This window comes from Cervus canadensis, chromosome 3 (genome assembly GCF_019320065.1).
Source record: "Cervus canadensis isolate Bull #8, Minnesota chromosome 3, ASM1932006v1, whole genome shotgun sequence".
NCBI lineage: Eukaryota > Metazoa > Chordata > Mammalia > Artiodactyla > Cervidae > Cervus > Cervus canadensis.
In genome coordinates, this window is record NC_057388.1 from 21,256,162 (window position 1) to 21,277,960 (window position 21,799).

The window sequence follows — 21,799 nt, forward strand, 5'->3', positions numbered from 1 at the left end:
GACTTTTTCCTGGCAACGGGTAGCCACTGAATTAATATATGCTGAATCAATTTACATTACTAATATTAAATATACATATACACATACATGTTGTTATTATTAAACTACCATTTCACACTTTACTTAGTTGTTGCATCATTATTCTGTTTAGAGTAGACTACATTTAATAGTCCAGTTATTATTTCTAATTAAATTATAGGAGTGGTTCACTAAATTATCATTAATAAAGGATTCTGAGATAATCATCTGCTATGAGTTTTCTTATTTTCACTCATTAGTAAGACATTGCTATTTGACTCCCTGGGGCTGACAATAAAGTTGTGCCAGGGAGCTTGCTTAACAGACTTAGTAACAGCAAACTGAGGACAGTCAACTAAAATAGCTTATGATACTTATTAGAAAGTTGACTTTTGTAGAGTAAAATGAGCAACAGGTAAAAGGATATAGACAAATGAATCATTCATTTCCAACAGCCAATTTAGGAGAAAATGTCATTTTTTTACAGTGTTCAACAAATTTGGATAATCACCTCTAACGATAGCTTAGGATCTATAACCTGTTGTTTAGCTATTATTTTCTCTGTGAAATGAATAATAAAAGTTCAGAGTTTTCAACATCTTTAAAGTCATAATCAATTTGTTGATGTTTGTGGAAAGTGACTATAGAATTGTAATACCCAAAATTCTTTTTGCAGGACTGGACGTTATATGACTTTGTTAACTCTAGGAGCATGTTGTATTTCTATTACTTGTTTAACCTGCAGATCTTTAGTACAGAAGCACAGATTGATACTCAGACTCAGTTGCTAAGACAGAATTATGATCAAGCCAGAGACAGAATTATGCCCATGCATTTAATTGGGGGGTTGCAAAATCATCTACATCATATTTTATGATTAATTAGGACTGAAAGGGTAAGTTGAGAGCTTTATTCTTACACTGGCAAAGCAATGTTTATTTTTCTGGAAATTTCCAATAGAGCCAGATTGAATATTTTTAAATTAAGTTACTTATTTTAATTGGCGGCTAATTACTTTACAATATTGTGGTGGTTTTTGCCATACATTGACATGAATCAGCCACGGGTGTACATGTGTCCCTCATCCCGAACACCACTCCCATCTCCTTCCCCACCCCATCCCTCTGGGTTGTCCCAGTGCACCGCATCTGAGTTCCCTGTTTCATGCACCGAACTTGGACTGCTCATCTATTCTACAAATGGTAATATACGTGTTTCAATGCTATTCTTTCAAATCATCCCACCCTCACCTTCTCCCACAGAGTCCAAAAGTCTGTTCTTTATATCTGTGTCTCTTTCACTGTCTCGTATATAGGGTCATTGTTACCATCTTTCTAAATTCCATATATATGCATTAATATACTGTATTGGTGTTTTTCTGACTTACTTCACATTGTATAATAGGCTCCAGTTTCATCTACCTCATTAGAAATGATTCAAATGTGTTCTTTTTAATAGCTGAGTAATATTCCATTGTGTATATGTACCACAGCTTTCTTATCCATTTGTCTACCAGTGGACCTTTAGGTTTCTTCCATGTCCAGGCTATTGTAAACAGTGCTACAATGAACATTGGGGAAAACATGTTGCTTTCAATTCGGTTCCCTGGGTGTGTGCACCCAGCAGTGGGATTTCTGGATCATATGGCAGTTCTATTTCCATTTTTTTTAAGGAATCTCCACACTGTTCTCCATAGTGACTGTACTAGCTTGCATTCCCACCAACAATGTAAGAGGGTTCCCTTTTCTCCACACCCTATCCAGCATTTATTGTTTGTAGACTTTTTGATAGCAGCCATTCTGACTAGCATGAGATGATACCTCATTTTGGTTTTGATTTGCATTTCTCTGATAAAGAGTGATGTTGAGAATCTTTTCATGTATGTTAGCCATCTGTATGTCTTCTTTGGAGAAATGTCTGTTTAACTCCTTGGCCCATTTTTTGATTGCATTGTTTACTTCTCTGGTATTGAACTGCTTGTATATTTTTGATATTAATTCTTTGTCAGTTGCTTTGTTTGCTATTTTATTCTCCCATTCTGAAGGATGTCTTTTTAACTTGCTTATAGTTTCCTTTGTTGTGCTAAGCTTTTAAGTTTAATTAGGTCCCATTTGTTTATTTTTGCTTTTATTTCCATTACTCTGGGAAGTGGGTCATAGAGGATCTTGCTGTGCTTTATGTCAGAGAGTGTTTTGTCTATGTTTTCCTCTAGCAGTTTTATAGTTTCTGGTCTTCCATTTAGATCTTCAAACAATTTTGAGTTTATTTTTGCATATGGTGTTAGAAAGTGTCCTAGTTTCACTCTTTTACACGTGGCTGACCAGTTTTCCCAGCACCACTTGTTAAAGAGATTGTCTTTTCTCCATTGTATATTCTAGTCTCCTTTGTCAAAGATAAGGTGTCTGTAGGTGTGTGGATTTATCTCTGGGCTTTCTATTTTGTTCCACTGATCTATATTTTTGTCTTTGTGCCAGTAACATACTGTCTTGAAGACTGTAGCTTTGTAGTATAGTCTGAAGTCAGGCAGGTTGATTTCTCCAGATCCATTCTTCTTTCTCAAGATTGCTTTGGCTATTCGAGGTTTTTTTTGTATTTCCATACAAATTGTGAAATTATTTGTTCTACTTCTGTGAAAAATACCAGTGGTAGCTTGATAGGGATTGCATTGAATCTACAGATTGCTTTGGATAGTATACTCATTTTCACTATATTGATTTTTCCAATCCATGAACACTGTATATTTCTCCATCTATTTGTGTCATCTTTGATTCCTTTCATCAGTGTTTCATATAGGTCTTTTGTTTCTTTAGGTAGATTTATTCATAAGTATTTCATTCTTTTCATCACAATGGTGAATGGGATTGTTTCCTTAATTCTCTTACTGTTTTTTTCATTGTTAGTGTATAGAAATGCAAGGTATTTTGGTTTATTAATTTTATATCCTATTTTTGCTATAGTCTCCTTTGTTTCTTTTTCAATTATTTCTGCTCTGATTTTTATGACTTCTTTCCTTCACTAACCCTGGGGTTCTTCATTTCTTCTTTTGATTAACATTTTCTTAGCATCTTAAGGATTTGTTCAGCTCTTTGACATAACAAGATTTCATAAAAGAGATATAAGCAATAGGTCATAAATTCTGATTCAAAAGGGTTTTTATTTAAGTAAAATATGGTAGAAATTTTTTTATATAAAATAGCATTTTAAATTAAGAAAGTCATGAAATCTGTGGAGTGTGTTATGTGTTTTCTAAATTACAAATTTATTTTAACAGGCGAATATATTCCAAGGCTTTAATATGGAAATACATGTAATACTTGGAATATGTGAATCTGTATGTTGACTGTTACATTTCATTTTTTAAAAATTATATATGTTATACATTTAGTTCAGGTAGATAAAACCAAAGACTTTTATAAAGCACTCATTTCAGAACAATTCTTTATGCCTACCTATGCTGAAAGATCTGGAAAATAATTTACATAATTTAAAAATATTGATCTTGTATATTTTTCTCAATTCAATAAATACTTGTTATTTTTTACTTAAATATTTTAGGGATGATATCAGAATAAGCCATCTGTACTTTCATGAAGCTTAAAGTCAGAGGGAATAACCAATATCACATGTATACAGAAAACTTGATATTAACTTTTCATAAGTCACATTAGCATATGCAGTTGGTATAACAGCTAGAGATGTGCATATTTATTATCACATTGTGAGGGAAAGGAAACTCATTCTATGAAGACCAGTGATATATATATATTTCTTTTTTGCGAAACTTTATACCAGCAAACAAATTATTCAATTATATCACAGTATGCTTCATCAGGATGAAACAACTTTATAGGATACAGATTCTAGTTTCAGATATCTTTAACTAAAATAGTCATTACAGAGTGAAAGAATTTATGTAAAGAGACATAATAAAAACAAACACCTATTTATGTCTTAAAAACAAAGATAACAAGGGAAGTGACCAGAGAGTTTTGGTAATTCTAACTAACTCATACCAGGTATTATCAAGGTTTCAATACATTAAAAAAAAAAAAAACTTCTAAACAAAATGTGAGAAAAGAAATAAAGATAGGATGAAAGAAGAGACGCGTACAAAAAGATTTTAAAAATCGGGAAAAGGGAAAAATGAGGAAAAAAAGGAAATTAAAAGAATGAATAAAGGTTCTGCAGGTTCAAGGTGGCAGATAAAATATTTATTTTTTTTAAAAAAAAGTATATCTACTTTTTAACAGTAGCCTTGGAAAAGTAATAAACCAAAAATAAAAATCAAATCACAATGGTTATTAGGTTAGTAAAGAAACCTTACAGAATAGAATAGTTTCAAAAACAATACATTGAAAGGGCACCACTGTAAAGACACCTTCTGCAGCTGACCCAGGATCAGGGATGGCACAGCTGGAAGCAGGGATGGGAGGAGTTATAACAAGTGAGCAGGTCAGCTCTGGGATTAGTGAAGGGTTATAGCATCGCCTGCCAGAATCCTGTTTCAGAACAGCTACCTATGGTATTTGCCTCCTGGAATACATCTGAGGAGCAGCTCTCTTAGAAATGTGGTCTACCACTAGCCATGCAGCTTGGGCACTGACATCAGAGATAAAACAGGACACCCTTCCCCAGTGAGAAAGTAATTTTCCTGCCAACAGTGTGGTCAATGAGAAAGGCAACTATAGGAAGAAAATTTCCAGTTGAACTAATATGAAACCCATTTACTAATTGTGAGGGGAAATAAAGCTTTTAAATTAAACAATGTAAAAAGAAATGATCAAGATGAAACTAGAAATTCAATCCAATTCCATTCAAACTCATATCTTAAGATTCAAGACAAGAACAACACATTGAGGAGAGTAAATGTCATTAAATTTTGAGGGCATAATAGGGACTTACAAAAAGAGTCACTAGTGAGAATCAATAAATAGATCAATGAAGCAAAGAAAAGTGCAATGATAGTCTAACATAAATATGCTTTCACTTTATATGAAGGATGTCAAATCAGTGGTAAAATGGTGAACTAATGAACAACTTTTGTTGGGACAGCTAGATTTTGATCTGAAGGAAAAAAGCATTCCATCTGATCTCATCATTTCTGTCAATGCATCTCTAAGAAACTTGCAATTTTCAAAGATTAAAGGTTAGAATTTAAAACAAAATATAAAAAATAAAATATATAAAGAATATTTCAGTAACTTTGGCTTGAGGAAAGGTTTTCCAAAATGTAAAACTGAGAAAGTATTCAGCATAGAATTAACAGATAAAATTTTTGTATATTTATATGGACAAAAAAGAACAAACTATACAAATGGAAAGCAACTAGAACAAAGTAAAAGAAAACTCTTCCAACAAATATAAAATGATGATGTAAATACTTATGCCATAAGATTTTAAAATGAACATGAGAAAAGGCAAATCAAAATGAAAATATGCAAGTAAAAGGGCATATGCTTTACATAGGAAATAAAAAGTTAAAGAAATAGTGTTTGTTTGGATCATCTGTTGTTTTGGCCTTATTTGATTATAGAGGAAACATGCTGCTGAATACAATATTGGAACATCTATCAAACAAAGAAACCAGCTATATTGACCCAACCAATGGGATAGGCATGTAGCCAAACCTAGGTCTGTGAGAAATCGTTTTTCTAAATTTGAATAAAGATCAAAATAGATTCCTGATTCAGCCATATGAGGCAACCTGCAAAAATGGTAACACAAAAGATTCATGGTTGTCTAAGAATTTAAAGTGATTATTAATTGGGAAGTTACTCTAATTTCAGGATATTATTATGGCCTGTAATACCTATTATATAGCAATTAATCTCCTAAATCAGTGGTTATCCATGCCATCTCCATATAACCAGTTGGGGAGCTTTGTCTAGGCCTACACCTCAGATATTCTAAATCAGGCTGTACTCCCAACCCCTATTACAACCCATGCCTATGCCCTCATAGGGAGTTCTCCATTCTCACTGTTTAAGGCCCTCATTTTCCAGTGCCTCTCCGTGATATATCAGAGGTAGCCAGCAGTAGGCTACAGTGGCAGTACAACTAAACCAGGAGTAATTTGAGTATAAAGGGAAAAAATGACATTTCACCAGTGGGCAGTATATCAAACAATAAAATTTCCTGTTTACCTTTTCTGGATAGAGAGATGTTCAGAGTTTAGGAAACACTCGAGTTCAATAGTACCGACTAATAAAAAATATGTGTCACACTATTAAGGACTTGGAAGAGACAAGAATGGATGATTAGTGATGGGAGGGAAATTTATGTAAGTGAATTTCTCAGAGTGGACCCAATATTGGGACTATTACTGCTCCAAAGAAATGCCAGTTAGCAATTTTTCATAGCCACTCCATGAGTGTTTTGAACACTCATGTTCATGTTGGTAGGGATAGAAGCTCTGGAAGGGATAAACAACAGGAATTTACCAAAAAGAGTAGTTACTAACTCTGGAGTACTCAGTTGTCATTGAGTGAACCAATTAGTGAATTCCAATATGTTACTATAACTCAAGGGAATTTAACCCATCTACTTAAGCGTAGCCTAAAGTCATTGGTTCCTTTCCATAATACAACTGCAGCCATTTGTCCTTACTAACTAGACATGTGTTCTAGAAATTGTACCAGCTTTTCCTTCCCATTATGCCTTTGTCAGTGGTCACAGCAAATGACTTACTGAATGCTTTATCATATGCTCAGTCACTCAGTCAGGTCCCACTCTTTGAGAGTCTATGGATTGTAGCCCACAAGGCTCCTCTGTCCATGGGATTATTCAGGGAAGAATACTGGAGTGGGTTGCTATTTCTTTCTCCAATAAACTATCATGGAATCTCACATATTGCTGTCTCCTTTCAAGGAATGCCTTTCACTGAGAAGGAAGAAAGAGAGTGGGTTGATGCCCTAGAGATGTAAAGGTCGTCTTACATGTTTTATTAGGGAGAAACTGTTGTCCAGAGCACATTGAAATAACCTACTAAAAGACTCAGTCACTGAATCAGTAGGAGCACTTACACTATCAAACAGCTATGTCATATGTTCTGAACTATATTTTGCTGTTTTACCCAATTCAGAAAATATGGTTCTAGAGCCAAAATGATTCTGGAGTTTGGGTATTGAAACTTACAACTTACTATAGTTAATACGTTAATACTCACTGTGAATCTTAATTTTATGTGTCAAATTGGCTAGGCAATGTATGTCCAGAGAGCTGATCAAACATTACTTTGGGTGTTTCTGTGAGGGTATTTTTCAATGAGATTTAACATTTAAATCAGTAGACTGTGTAAAGCAAATTGCCCTCTCTAAAACAGGTGAGCCTCATCCAGTCACTTGAAGGTCTGATAGAACAAAACGTTGATCCTATCCCAGGAAAGAGAATTCTCCAGTGTGATCACCTTTGAACTAGGATATTGACACTTCTTAGTTCTATAGCAGCTTGCCAGCCTGTGAGCTCAAAAATAAATATCCACGCTATAAATTTGAATTTGTCAGCCTCAATTAACATGTGAGCTAATACCATATAATAAATCTTTCTTCAAAATATATACTATTGATTCTGTTTCAGTAAAGAACACTGGCTAATACACTCTTTCAAACATTTTGCTTCACACTCTCTAGGTCCTTAACTCTTATGTTTTCAATGTTTTAACACCAAAGAGGAATGCTACCATTTGAGACAAAATTTTCATTGAATTGAAACTGAAAACTTATACTTGGACATTTTGAGGTGCCTCGTAGCACTAGACAAATAGGCATAAGTGACAAATATGATGTTGGTTGTTATAAAACTGACTCTAATTCCCAAGGAGAAATAGATTTCCTGCTCTACAATGGAAGTAAGGAGTACTAATAAGATTTCTGCTCCAATCACTGGTTTAGTTGTAAGGGTGAGGTTACACACAGTAACAAACAACCCCCAATATTAGTGGCATAATCTTACAGAGGCTTATTTATCATTCATTCTATGGAGATCTTGGTTGGGTAAGGCTGGGGATGGGGGTCCTCTCTCTCCATATTTTCAGGCCAATACTGCTGATCACTGTGGTAAAGGAAGAGAAAAAGTGGAAACTCTACTTTCTGGTCACACTTTATTATAAGAGAAAGTCAGAGGCCACTCTTAATACCAAGGTGAAAGGAGTGAAATCAAAATCAAGTGCCTGGAAGGAGATCTGGAAATACTTGCCAAACAGTACTAATAGTGCCGTGTACTACCACACCTGTCACTCAAAGTAAGTGAGAAATGAATTCTGCTTTACACAAGCAGTACTACCAAAATCTCAGACCCATCAGCTAAAACTACTTGAGTCCCTACACTGCGGAAACATTTCCAGGAAGCTGAGAAATGTGTTATGCTTCAGCTACAGCTTTCAACCGGTAGTAAAACTAGGACTATAGGCCTATAGGCTTTACATGTGTTTCATTCTTTGTATTATTAATAATGTCATTTAATGAAATTCACTTATAGTTAAAGATACATTTTTCTAATTATATTTATGTACATTGAGATCAAATGGATCAAGATAAAGGAGAAAATAGTCATCCCCAGAAATGTTTCCAAGAACCAGGACTTGAAGCTGGATATAGTAATTATACAAGATGCTGGGTTATCTACATTTTAGGAAGATGTGTATTTTTGCTGACATAATTAGTAGCATTAGTAATGATTGGTATTTTTTTTTCAACTTTTATCTTCAGAAAAGAAAAGATATTGGATAATTAAATGGTTGGATGGTGGTGAACACATACTGTTTACTCCCACCAAGAATTTATCTTTCATCCTCAGGTTATGGCATCCTCATTTGGCTTTGAGGAAACAAATAATTTGATAGTAATCTTGTTAATCAAGAAACCCTGTTCCAAAGTGCTAAGACTATGACACGGGAAACAAGAGAAACCAAAAATATGATTCTCCTGAGGATTTGCATCTTGAATAGAGGAATAAGAACACCTGAAACATTTGGAGTCAATTTCTCTTAGTAGTAACCTAGGGACTCTGTCTTCTTAGTCAGAGTTTCCTCAAACTGTCCTTTTCTTTCTTTTTTTTTTTTTAATTGAAGGATAATTGCTTTACAGAATTTTGTGGTTTTCTGTCATATATCAATAAGAATCAGCCATTCCAGTTTGAGGAGTTTCCTCAAACTGCTCTGATTCCTATCTTTTCTAAAACATATTTCTTCATTTTTGCATTAATTCTATGATCAACTTCATAACTTTTCAATAAACTCTATTTTGGCTCAGAAGCTAGATTTTATTTCTGTTGTTTATAGAAAAGTCAGTCTAACTAATGCCATATCCAACTTTACAACTGATTAACCATGCAAATAAAAATAAGGATATATTTTTACCTTTGACAAAAATAAAAATTACTGAAGATAGCCAATTTGAAAGATGTTATGGGAAATAAAACATCATATATTGCTTTTGGGATTATAATTCAATACAAAGTTTCTGTATAGTAATTCAGCAGAACCTGACAAGTAAAATTTAAGATATTTGAATATGCTTCTAAAAACAATTTGATTGTTAACTTAAATTATTCCAATAATTTTAAAGTGCAGGCAATATAAATATTTCCCAGTAAGAGTAGCTTTAAAAAAATAAAAAACTATGGAATACTGTACAGCTCTTAAAAACATTTAAACTTATCAGTATCTACTGAATTCAAACAATATTCACCATATGCTTTTGAGCAAAATGAAGCAAGCCTGAAGAGCAACAAAAAAACTATACTCTAAATTATATAAAAGATCTATTTCTCTATACAAAACATACATGTAGGTCTATATATGAATACATTGTATATATATGAATGCGTTCACTCGGTCATGTCTGACTCTTTGTGATCCCAGGGACTGAAGCCTGCAAGGCTCCTCTGCCCATAGAATTTTCCAGGCAAGAATACTGGAGTGCGGTACCATTTGCTAATCCAGAGGATCTTCCTGACCCAGGGATCAAACCCACATGTTTTGCATGTCCTACATTGGCAGGCAGATTCGTTACCACTGCACCACCTGAGAAGCCCTAATATACATATATTAATATCTATATTTATAGGAGATCTTTGAGGATACATACAAACAATTCACAATAATAATACCCTGAAAGGTGCTAGACCTTAAAGTGGGGCCCTTAACTTAATCTCTAAATTATATTCATTGTAGTGTGAAATTATAAAAGTACATATTTTACTTTCATGTTTCAAAATATTAAAATATATAAGGTATTAGGATGCCTAACAGTCAGAGAGTAAAAGCAAACATGTAATATATATTTAAAGTGCAGTAGGAAAAAAAATGAAATGTGAAAATAAGGCTAAAATCAATGTTACTACAGTATTTTTATATAGAGCTACACAGCGATTATGTTATTAATTAACACTACTATAAGTGATACTGATAAATAAAATTCATCAGGGACATATTATGTAATAAGTGCATTTCTATATGCTTCATGGGAATCATCCCAACTTTACTTCATAACTATCCTATGAGGCTGGTGCTATTTCTTTGTTTCATGAAGAAGATGATGACAACACAGGGCAGTTAAATGATGAGGTTTATAATGATCAGAGTCAGAAGACATTTAGTTTAACTATAAAATACAAGCAAATCCTAGATTTACTTGGTCTAGTGGAGCTACAGAGGTCTTGGAGTAGCTAAACTTCTTAAAGCACGGTTCCTTAATCCTGCAGTACGTGCCGAATACTAAGTCTCTTCAGTCATGTCCAAGTCTCTGTGATCCTACAGACTGTAGCCTGCCAGGCTTCTCTGTTCATGAAATTCTCCAGGCAAGAATACTGGAGTGGGTTACCATGCCCTCCTCCAGGGGACCTTCCCAACCCAGGGATGGAACCCACATCTCTTATGGCTCCTGCATTGACATACAGGTTCTTTAGCGCCACCTGGGAAGCCCCTGCAGAGTAAGAGCTATTTTTTTGAAGTGCAGAGAATATTAAAGAACAAGAAAAAGAGGCACCCTGGTTGAGCATCTGTGTTAATATCAAGGCTTTACTTTTGCTTGTCTTTGACAAGGCTGGAACTTACTGCATGTGGCTGAGTTAGTCAGTAATCTGATCATGATCCTCTACTGGAGTTTGACAAAGGCTGTGTTCTGAACTAAATTCCTATGGGGAGCCTGCCTTCTACAGCAAGGAGGTTCTACTCATCACTGCTCAGCATTTGAAACTGGCCCTGGACAACAGGTAGCAGGGAGGGAAGAGAAGGATGAGTATGTGTGTGGGAGCCTGTGCTAAATAATTGCATATAGTTTCATTTATCTAATAGAAGATTAGATGGCGTACATTTTATTCTGAGCATTCAAAAGACAACTTAAACATTTGCTTTCTCATTTCTGAGAATAACCTAGAGACTTACTTTGATCATACTGACATATTTTTCAAAAAAACTTTGTTTATGGAGCTTTTTTCTACTTCATCTGGTATAATGTTTACTATCATGTTGATAGACAGAAATCAGATCAGTGAAAGATGACATTAATTAGTTAAACAGGTCAAGCTAATAATGATTTATTTCAGTGCATACTGATGACATCAAAAGTATATGGTATCTGTTGAAAAATAATTGTATTTCACTACATCTTGCCTATTACAAAATACCATATAAGAGAGTGATAGTTATTGGATTTTGTAGGTAGTAAATGAAAAAATCACATTATGATTTCCATCTTTGTTAACCAGCATTTTTTCTTCTGTAGTAGATCTATATCTTACATTTAATAAAGAAAGGAAAAGAGAGCAGCACTTCCAACCAATAGATGGTTTAGTTATTTCAGCATCCAGCTAATATACATGTATGTTTGTGGTGCAATTATTCTTATTATTATTAACATTAGCAGTAGTATGAGAATTACTTCACAATATTTTTAGAAGGAGGAAAATCTGATTGAAACAGGTCATTTTGAAAAACATCTGCATTAGTTACTCTTATGTAGTTGATATTCAATATTGTTATCTATACTAATCTGGCTGCCGTATTTGAATAACATTATTTCTAGGTTTGTCAGGCTGCTTATTTAATTAATTAGTATTAAATAAGTTAATGGCAATAATATATTTAGACTTACCCTGGCATTGGTCCATTTCCAGCGAGACTGTAAACCTGACGAGGATTTAGTAAGTACTGGAATTTTCTGTAAATTCTATAAAGGTGAAAACATAAAAGAAAAAAATTAAATTTAGTGGTACCTCCAAGTTTTTATTCTACAGTGCACATGGATTTGGAACATTCTCTATCCTGCTTTTGAATATTACTTAATACAATTTCAAATAAATACTTTAAAATACCAGGATAAAATTAGGTAAATATCTTTTCTTAATAGGTCCTTGTGTAATTTACAAATTGGACCACCCTAACAGAGATGAAAGTTATTTATCCCATATATATAATGGTTTTGGATACTTTATATGTATGTATGTATGTTAGTGAAGACTGTGATCCATCTGCTTAATTACTTCACACAAACAATCAGCTTGATGAGCTAGCTCACAAAATTGCTAAACTATTTCACCAGGAACATATCAAACAATTCATTTTTTCTGAAATGAATTAATCATTGTATAACCAATACAATAGAAATGTTTCTAAGTATACACACATCCCATTCTAAGGCAAAATATCACACATAAAGGAATATATTTAGTTTTTAAAATTAGTTTTTACATGTGAAAATATGACTATATATCTTAATACATCCATATCATGTTTACTGATAGGGCTTCCTTGATAGCTCAGTTGGTGAAGAATCCACCTGCAATGCAGAAGGCCCCAGTTTGATTCCTGGGTTGGGAAGATCCCCTGGAGAAGGGAAAGGCTACCCACTCCAGTATTCTTGCCTGGAGAATTCCATGAATTGTATAGTCCATGGGGTCACAAAGAGTCAGACACGACTGAGCGACTTTCACACACACACACACGTTTACTGATAGAAATCTCCAAAATCTGCTTATATCTTCCCTCTTCCTTGTGCAACACCCTTGCATTCTAGATCTTGAATACCACCCAGTGTCTTAAGAATGATTTTAGTCATTCTCGGAACCTCTTTTTCCCCAGCACCCGAAACAGAGGACAGTCCTGTACCTTCTAACTGAGTAATGTCTACCATACCTGGTCATTCTATCTCATGCCTTACTGCAGGCTTTCAAGTTCTCTCCCCACATCTGTGCAAGTCTTGCCTATCCAGCCTTCTTCTGTACTGCTACTTAAGTACAGCCATGTTGTTTCCAACAAGAAAAATCACTGCCAGTGTCAGGAAACTTATAAAATATTTTATTATATTTAAAATAGTTTATATAGCTCATCTTTCTCCTTCTTCCTCTTAAATTTCAACCCCAATGAATATCTTCTGGCTCCCTACCAAAACAGCACACCCGTCCACAATTATGTCTCTTTTCTTCCTTCACCTGTCTAATACCTACTTAGAGCCAACTCAAAAGCTAGACTTTTGAGTCTTCAGAGACAATCACTGTTTTCCTCTGAACACTCCTGGCACCTTTATTTTAAACACTCTTAACTAAGCTTCCACCTTGGGGTTATTGTAGAAAATCTGTGTGTCTGCCTCCCTGCAGGACTGTGTCTTCTGTCTCATCCCCAGTTTCTAGCAGGGACTAGATTGTCTCAAGTGTTGCTGTCTGAATGATGTGTGAGTACTTCCACAACTGTTGATGGGTATGGGAAACTACCGATGTGTGCATATTTATTTCTGTGACCTTTCCCTGCTTACCTAATACATCAAAGAAGAAAATTTACGTATTTTGAAAGGAAACCCTGAATGCTGTGCTGTGTGCTTAGTCGCTCAGTCATGTCCGACTCTTTGCGACCCCACGGACTGTAGCCGGCCAGGCTCCTCTGTCCATGGGATTCTCCAGGCAAGAATACTGGAGTGGGTTGTCATGCTCTCCTCCAGGGGATCCTCCCAACCCAGAGATCGCACCCAGGTCTCCTGGATTGCAGGTGGATTCTTTACCATCTAAGCCACCAGGGAAGAAATATATTTTGAAAAGAAAACCCTGAATAGAATCCTGTTTATTTGTGAAAGATGGCTGCTATGCATTCAGGACAATTTGTGATCACACACATAATAGATCTCCTTTAAACATATTTACAGTTCTTTTGACTTTGAATGGTCCTTGTTAGTGTATAAAGGACAAAACAAACGTTAAGTGAGTGTGTATACAGGAACACTCAAATATCCTCCTTGCCCCATTAAATTTAATTTACTGATAGTTTCAGTGTATCTATCTATATTTTTTAAAGAATTATTTTTAAGTACTGGGAGAAGAGGGAGAAAGATATTTCATTTAAGGGTCATTCAGCAAGATTAATGTTCTCTTAATTTGAGGGGGATTTTTCCATTTGAAATTTTCACTTTATACTCCATTTGTTTCTAATTTCCAATATGAATTTTAGTCTCATCTATTGCTTTGTGAAGAGTATGCTTCTTTTCAAGATATCAATATCATAAACAACAAACAAACTGTGAGTAGTAAAGGAGGAAATGATTTTATCATCATCATTTACTGTTTCATGTGTCTAAAAGGGAAGGCAAGTAGTCTCTTTAGTAAAGCATTATAAATACTTTATATCATTAAGCCGCTAGTTATTTAAAATAATTTCTATCATATTTAGCAGAGTTTAAAATATATATGTATGGTGGTAAAGAGGGAAAACTTTTTAAGCAGAAATACTATTTTATTGAGTGGAAAATGACCATTCTTCATTTAACTGAAATAAAGTTGGAAAGTTAAATGATAGGAAAGGAAATTACTTTTCAAAATTCCATTATTCATAGAAACATTTCAACTTCATTATTTGGTAAAACCACAATAGAAATTTCTATTTTATTATCATAGTGTTTGTGTGAGTGCTTTTATCTGATTGCTCATTTTTTGACTGGGATTAGTAAAAATTTCTAGAAATTATTAAGGTAACAGGTAACAACTAAATTTCTGTTTATGACACCCCTTAGGATAACATAAGATTTACTCTTCAGTGTGGCAATTTTCATATTTTTAGTAATTATTAGAATTTAATCATTAATTTTACAAAAAGAAAAAAAATATTGTCCACAGGAAAACTGAGACACCAGATAATGCAGCTCATTAAAATTCTGAATAAATATACTATTCTTCTTCAGTTTATATGTCATCATGTTCTCCAAACACACATGCAGATAATCATTAAAATATATTTTGTCTAGAAGCTGAATGTAAATTCTGTTTCTTACTACTGGGTGGGCGACGAATTCCGTTCCTTACTACTGGGGGATGGTTTACCTGAAGTCACCTGTTGACCATCTCGAGAACCAATTTTCATTCAACAGTATTTATGGAGCTGTGTTGTATGCAAAACTCTTTGTTAATAGCTAGGGAGGTAATAGGCAGGGTGGAGAGAATTCAGATATCTGACTTATGATAATAAAATCTCTACAAAAGGCCATTACTATATTAAAATTTCAACTGTAAAATAGGGAGAGATCATACCAATATACATTGTTACACAGAGATGACAGCACCATTTATTTCAAATTAAAATTATTGAATCATGAAGGATAATAGTTTTAAATGTTTTTATACCATAAATTTAGTTTCTCTTTTCACATGTATATGAAATAGTAATAAAGCTGATTTTTTTTAAATCAGTAAATAAAGCTGACTTTTTTAAAAATCAGTAAATAAAACTGATTTTTAAAAACATACCTTTCTCCTTGCTTCCCACCACTTTTGGGGTTCACAAAAACTAAAAGTGGATGAGTACCAGGAACTGGAGTGATCTAGAAGAAAAGTTGAATATGTGGACAAATTATTTACATTAGATATAAAGAGAACTCCTTGTTATTTCTACTTTATGACGTGCCAATTAGCAAATTCAAAAATATGGTTCGTTTGTCCTGTAATGAGGAGATAAACAGCAGAGATAGATAATAGACACTAGATCTATATAATAACGAATTTAAACCCTGTGCTTTATCTCCAACAGGAATACCCACGCCACTAAGAACAGGGGCAGAGGGTAAGGTAGGTATAATATGAAAAGAGAATAACCTCTCAGTACTATGAGATGAAAACAATAGGTCCACTTGCAGGACACTGAGTAAACCACCCAGAATAAAGCAGAATATAGTGGGGAAGAAAGTTAGGAAAGAAAGAGCTCAGATTATTGATCCGTCTTAGACATGATCCCTACTCCAGAGCTTTGTAGCACATTTGGAATCCATCTTCCCAATGACTTGTGAACAAGACTCTAGATAAGATCGTTTGGGGCCACTTTTAGCCTGCGTCCCCATCTACACAACACTTCCTCAATGCTTTCTTTTCCTACTTGAGAAGCAGAATGCCAGTTAATCCAGGCTACTTGCTAAACAGGAATTCATTAAATTGACTGAGTCGCTATATGCCATGCACTTTTCACCATTATATACTTGATTTAATCCAAAAAAGTTCCTGTCCTAGTGGAGCTTATAATCTGGTAGAGAAACATGAGAAACAAATAAATATATATTTAGTAGTAAAAAGTATCACCAGAAATAAAGTAGGTAAGGTAATAGCATTTCATTGATGAGGGGGAGAAATTATCTTTTGATAGAGTAGCAAAGAACACTTGTATTTTACTCAAGTTCAATGTTAAGAGATAAGCTCTTTTAAATAAAAGAGCTTATTCAATGTATGACTATGTAACTCCCATTTAAACATAGTTTGATTAGAACAATATTTTAATAATAAAACATGGAACTAATGTAATTCTCTAAATATTAAGTTGAAAGCTTTTAGATCAGTCTACTTTTTCAAAGTAGATTCAAAATATCCTTTATTGCTCTGGTAGTTTTCCCTTAGAAAGTACCTGAAATATTCAATGAGGAGATTAAAAACAACCATTTCACCATGTCATCTTGTTTCCTTTTGCTTGTTAAACAATATGTTAAAATATCATACCAATCTATTTTCTTCTAATTCCTGTGAGATGCCATTTTTCTAATGATTATAGGCACTGAGAAATTGGTAACATCTTCAGACTGTAGGAGGAGCTTGAATAAAACATTCGCAGTTCTACTCTTATTTAACTTGTTCTCCTCACAAGCTAATCTTTCTGACTCAGTTTAACTTCCCTTTGTAAAGAGGGCACGTGGATTTTGTTTCGGATTAATCTCTCGTTCAGTTGGGAGATGAGATGGATGAGCTGAACCTGGAGTAACTTCCCAGCTCTTCTCCCCTGAACTCCATGAGCTCAATTATTACTGTACAGAAGGTGCCTCCGAGGTGAAGCCATTGTGTTACAAACTTGCAGTGTCTTCCACCCTCCCTCATTAAAAGCTGAACACCAAAACACACCTCTGACAACTAGTATTCAGCCTCCTTTACTTCTCATTCTATTACAAATCGGATGGAAGTCCTAGCATTTTTACATGCAAAAAAGTAACAGATGTGGATTTTAGTTGATCTTTTAACTTAATTTGAATTGCTAGTCCTTATTTTTAAATGGAAGTGGCATTCTCAAGGTAAATAAAAATTTTTAGGAAAACATAAGCATCTGAACCCAAATACTAAGTTAGGGTGATCATCCAAAAATTCAACATTCAGCTTACCATTACATGAGATTACATTACATTTATTTGGGCAAATTTTCTAACTCACTTGAAAATATATTCTGGAATGTCTTTCAGAAAGGTTTATTAATTGAAATGTTGAAAGACATAATTATGATTTATCAAAAAAAGGTCAGTAGCATGCTACAGACAATTGTGTTCTGAGGAGACATTATTATGAAGATCCCACTAGAATATAGTATAGTCTGTTGTTTAGTCACTAAGCTGTATCTAGCACTTTGTGACCCCATGGACTGTAGCCTGCCTGGCTCTTCTGTCTGGGATTTCCCAGGTAAGTGGGTTGCCATTTCCTTCTCCAGGGGATCTTCCCAACCCAGGGATCAAACCCACATCTGCACTGGCAGGTGGGTTCTTTACCACTGAGCAACTTGGGAAGCCCCAATATAGTCTGCAGAGGATCTCAAAATACAAAAACCTAGATGTCATTTTTAGGAGTCAGCAGGTGGATAATTATGTCAAATGGATTAAAAAATATGAGAGTATCTAAATAAAGAATTTAGGATAACGATGATACTCTACAAGTCACAAAAGTACTGAGCAAATGGAAGAACAGAAATAAAACTAAGCCATCAAACTTTTCCTCACATATCCCCTTACCATAAATTAGACTTGTAAAATAATACTGTATAAAAATAAAACATTAAAAACTTCAATATTTATTTGTAAGTTATCAGAGACTACAGAATAGTGCCTATTTGACAATTATTCTAACAGATAAGTCACCTGACCTAACATAGCCTCCACTTAAGGAGCAATACGTGATTCCATATCAGAACCACAGAAATTCTGGTATTATGGGATCATTTAACAATGGTGGTATTTATGTAAGAAATGTGATGGTTTCAGGCAAATCAGCATCTTTTTCAATGCTCATTCAAAAAGCTTCATAATTCTGCTAAACTTTGTTACTATAAAATCTAGCACACTAAATTTGGGGGCCAGGAGACCAAAGACCGTGTTTTTAGATTTGAGAGCCAAAGACCTACAGTACTACATAGCCATTTTCAAGTCTGATGAGTTAAAAGTAAACAACTACTGTGTTCCACTTATAGTCCTGAAGTAAGAAGCAGCAAGCTCTGGGAGATGGTGAAGGCAGGGAAGCCTGGTGTGCTGCAATCCATGGGGTCGTAAACAGTCAGACGCAACTGAACAACAAGAAGCAGCATCTTAGCGACAGAGACTATAATTTGTAAATTAATGCTCATATTCCTCTTCATCCTTAGTAAAAGAACCCCAGGCTTTTAGGATTGCCTACATATGAGAACATTCTCTTACATAAACATAACACAACCATAAAAATCAAGAAGCTAGCATGATTCTGAACTAGCTTCTTTTGTTATAAGATCATTATTGAGACAACTGATGAAACTAGAGTGAGATCTGAAGATTAGATAGCACTAAGGCATCAATTTCACATTCAAGTTCACTAATTGTCTTTTGAATTGTACCTAATATAGTCTTTAACAGGACAAATTTTGAATTTTTACTTTTATATAATCATTCTGAAATAAAATATAAAAGAATTACTTTGAAAACTGACTTATTGTCATCCTAAAATCTCATATGCATTTGGTTATAAATTTTAGTGGGATGGGAAGAGTAAGACAAAAATCCAAATATTTTAAAAATCCTGTTGTGCATGTGTGTATGCTCAGTCATGTCTGACTCTTTGTGATGCCATGGACTGTATGTAGCCTGCCAGGCTCCTCTGTCCATGGAATTTTCCAGGAAAAAATACTGGAGTGGTCAGCCATTTTGCACTCCAGGGGATCTTCCCAACTCTTTGACCTTGGAAGTAAATATTTATATAGCACTTGAAATAAGTTCAAGTGGAACAGTATATAAAACAGATGAAAAGCAAATTACTCTGTCTGATGTGTGAGAGAACCCTGATCCTGTTCTCAGCTTCCCATCACCCCACTCTTGTGCTTGAGGTATGTCTATGGAATCCTTCTCAAAGCAGTCTTTAAAAAACAAAAACAAAACATTGGGATAGGGCAATACAGTATAGCAAAGAAAATACTGATGGTGGGGGGAAGTGTTCAGGAATATTTTAGAGCATATGTGATACTTGAAATCCTGCAGAGTGGTTCTAAATTAGGTGTGAAGGCACTGCATGCAGTAAGAAACAGTTCAGACTGGATTCTCCTCTATAAAAATAAATCACGCAAGATCACATTTAGTCATATAAAGGAGCAGTTTCATTTATATATTGGAAACACTTTAGAACATGGCTTTAGGGTCAGACTGGTTTGGGATCCCAGTTCAACCATTCTCTCTACATATACTCTCTCCCTTAGCGAATTCATATGTGATGGTATTAAGTTCAAAATCAATCAATGTAATACACCACATTAACAAATTGAAAGATAAAAACCATATGATTATCTCAATAGATGCAGAGAAAGCCTTTGACAAAATTCAACACTCATTTATGATTAAAACTCTCCAAAAAGCAGGAATAGAAGGAACATACCTCAGTATGCCTTTCTGTCCCAAATTCATATCTACTCTCACCCCTGAATTCTAGATTCACACATCTGTCTGCCCACTAAACACTTCCATTTGGATATTGAACAGCATCAGATATTTTACTCCAAATTTTATTTATCCAGACCCTCTCCATCTCAGTCAACGGCAACTCCATCATTTCAGTTCCATGGGCCAAAGTTCTTGGTAATGCCCCTACTCTTCACTTCTTAATGAGACCTAATCTCCCTGTCTTACATAAATTATAGACAATGCTGATTCTCAGCCCTGACACATCTTATCTTATTCAGTTCCATATTTTCATTTATAATCGAGTACATTTTATATCTATGGAGACCAGAACTCATTTTAGAGGTTGTTATAATACCCAAAATATAGAATAGGAATTTTGGACTTAGAGACTTAAAATGACAATGAAGAGCTGATTATTAGAATCAATAAGCCTGAGGATCCCAAAGTGGACATACATATACATATAATCAAAGAAAAGGAATAAATTTGATATCCATGCTATACATTTCTGTATAGTGCATATATGCATGTTTAATTTACAGTTTTGGGAATTATAAGAATGAGATAATTGTAAATAATAAAAACAGTAGGGAAAGAGAAAAGCAGCTGTGGTGGGGACAACACTAGTTCACTTTTAGATATTTCATTATAAAGGTTCCTCTTTATTTTTTGCTAAGAGTATTACAAACTATAGACTTTTTGGTTTGCAAGTGACACATTCGGAAATTTTTCTCAAAAGAATATTTAGGGACAAGGTAACATGGGCATAATACAGTTTAAACAACTGTTCTGTTTTTCTAATTGTTTGTTCTCATGTAGCTAATCATCTGTATTTTCACATCTCTTGCATGTTAAGGAATTGTTTCAATTACATTTGATCATATGTATTAAATGTAAACCTATGGTGTGAGCGATGACAAAGACGGAGTGCCTAACCACCTCTATTTGAAGTCCCCTAGGACTCGGGTTAATTAATGAGACTCATCCTAAGGTTATACATGATCTATTACTTCCTCTAATTAGAAATAATAATCCTGATCATTATGCTGGTTAGCTGGAAAGAAGTAAGATGAATGTGCTTAACTATGATTAATAGTCTGTAAGCCATGTAGATCTCTTCTGTCACTGAGTTATATGCAAACTGGGCTGCAACTCAATGCTTTTTGGTGATATATATTTTTATAACTCACAGAAAATTAATTTTCTGGAAGGTCTTTTAAAATTTTGTGACAAAGAATAAGCATTTTATGATTTTAAAATTGATTACCACAACAAAAATTATTTTTACATTTTGTATGAAATAGTTATCCAATAATTTATTGTCCACTTTTTAAATATTTTCTCCCAAGTTATGTGAACACCTATGTGCATCATATTTTAGTCCATTCTGCTGAGGTGAAATAGACTACTGCATGTGAAAGTGAAGTGATTATGTAAAATATTTTTAAGATAAAAATCAAAGTGATGATGATCATAGTATTTACTTTCTGATGTGTTATAAGGGCTGATGCTTTCCCTTTGCTAACCAACAAAAATACCTGACAATTTTATATGTCAAAGAAATCTATAAAAAGTTATTATCTGGTTAGAGAAAGGAAACACATACACAGAGAAAGTTAATCATCTATTGTTTTTGATGTGATTTAGTTGTA

At 34.3% G+C, this 21,799-nt stretch overlaps 1 protein-coding gene across 4 annotated transcripts in view; it reads right to left on the reverse strand.

Moving 5' to 3' along the window:
• Positions 1 to 21,799, reverse strand: part of DGKB (diacylglycerol kinase beta) — an 808,737-nt gene that overhangs the window by 491,684 nt on the left and 295,254 nt on the right. For all 4 annotated transcript variants that reach the window (XM_043462754.1, XM_043462753.1, XM_043462752.1 and 1 more), the window contains 2 exons: positions 15,742 to 15,815; positions 12,111 to 12,185 (listed from right to left, as the gene is read on the reverse strand). In XM_043462754.1, coding sequence (XP_043318689.1) covers positions 12,111 to 12,185; positions 15,742 to 15,815 — 149 coding nt within the window. The remainder of the gene's footprint in view (positions 1 to 12,110; positions 12,186 to 15,741; positions 15,816 to 21,799) is intronic.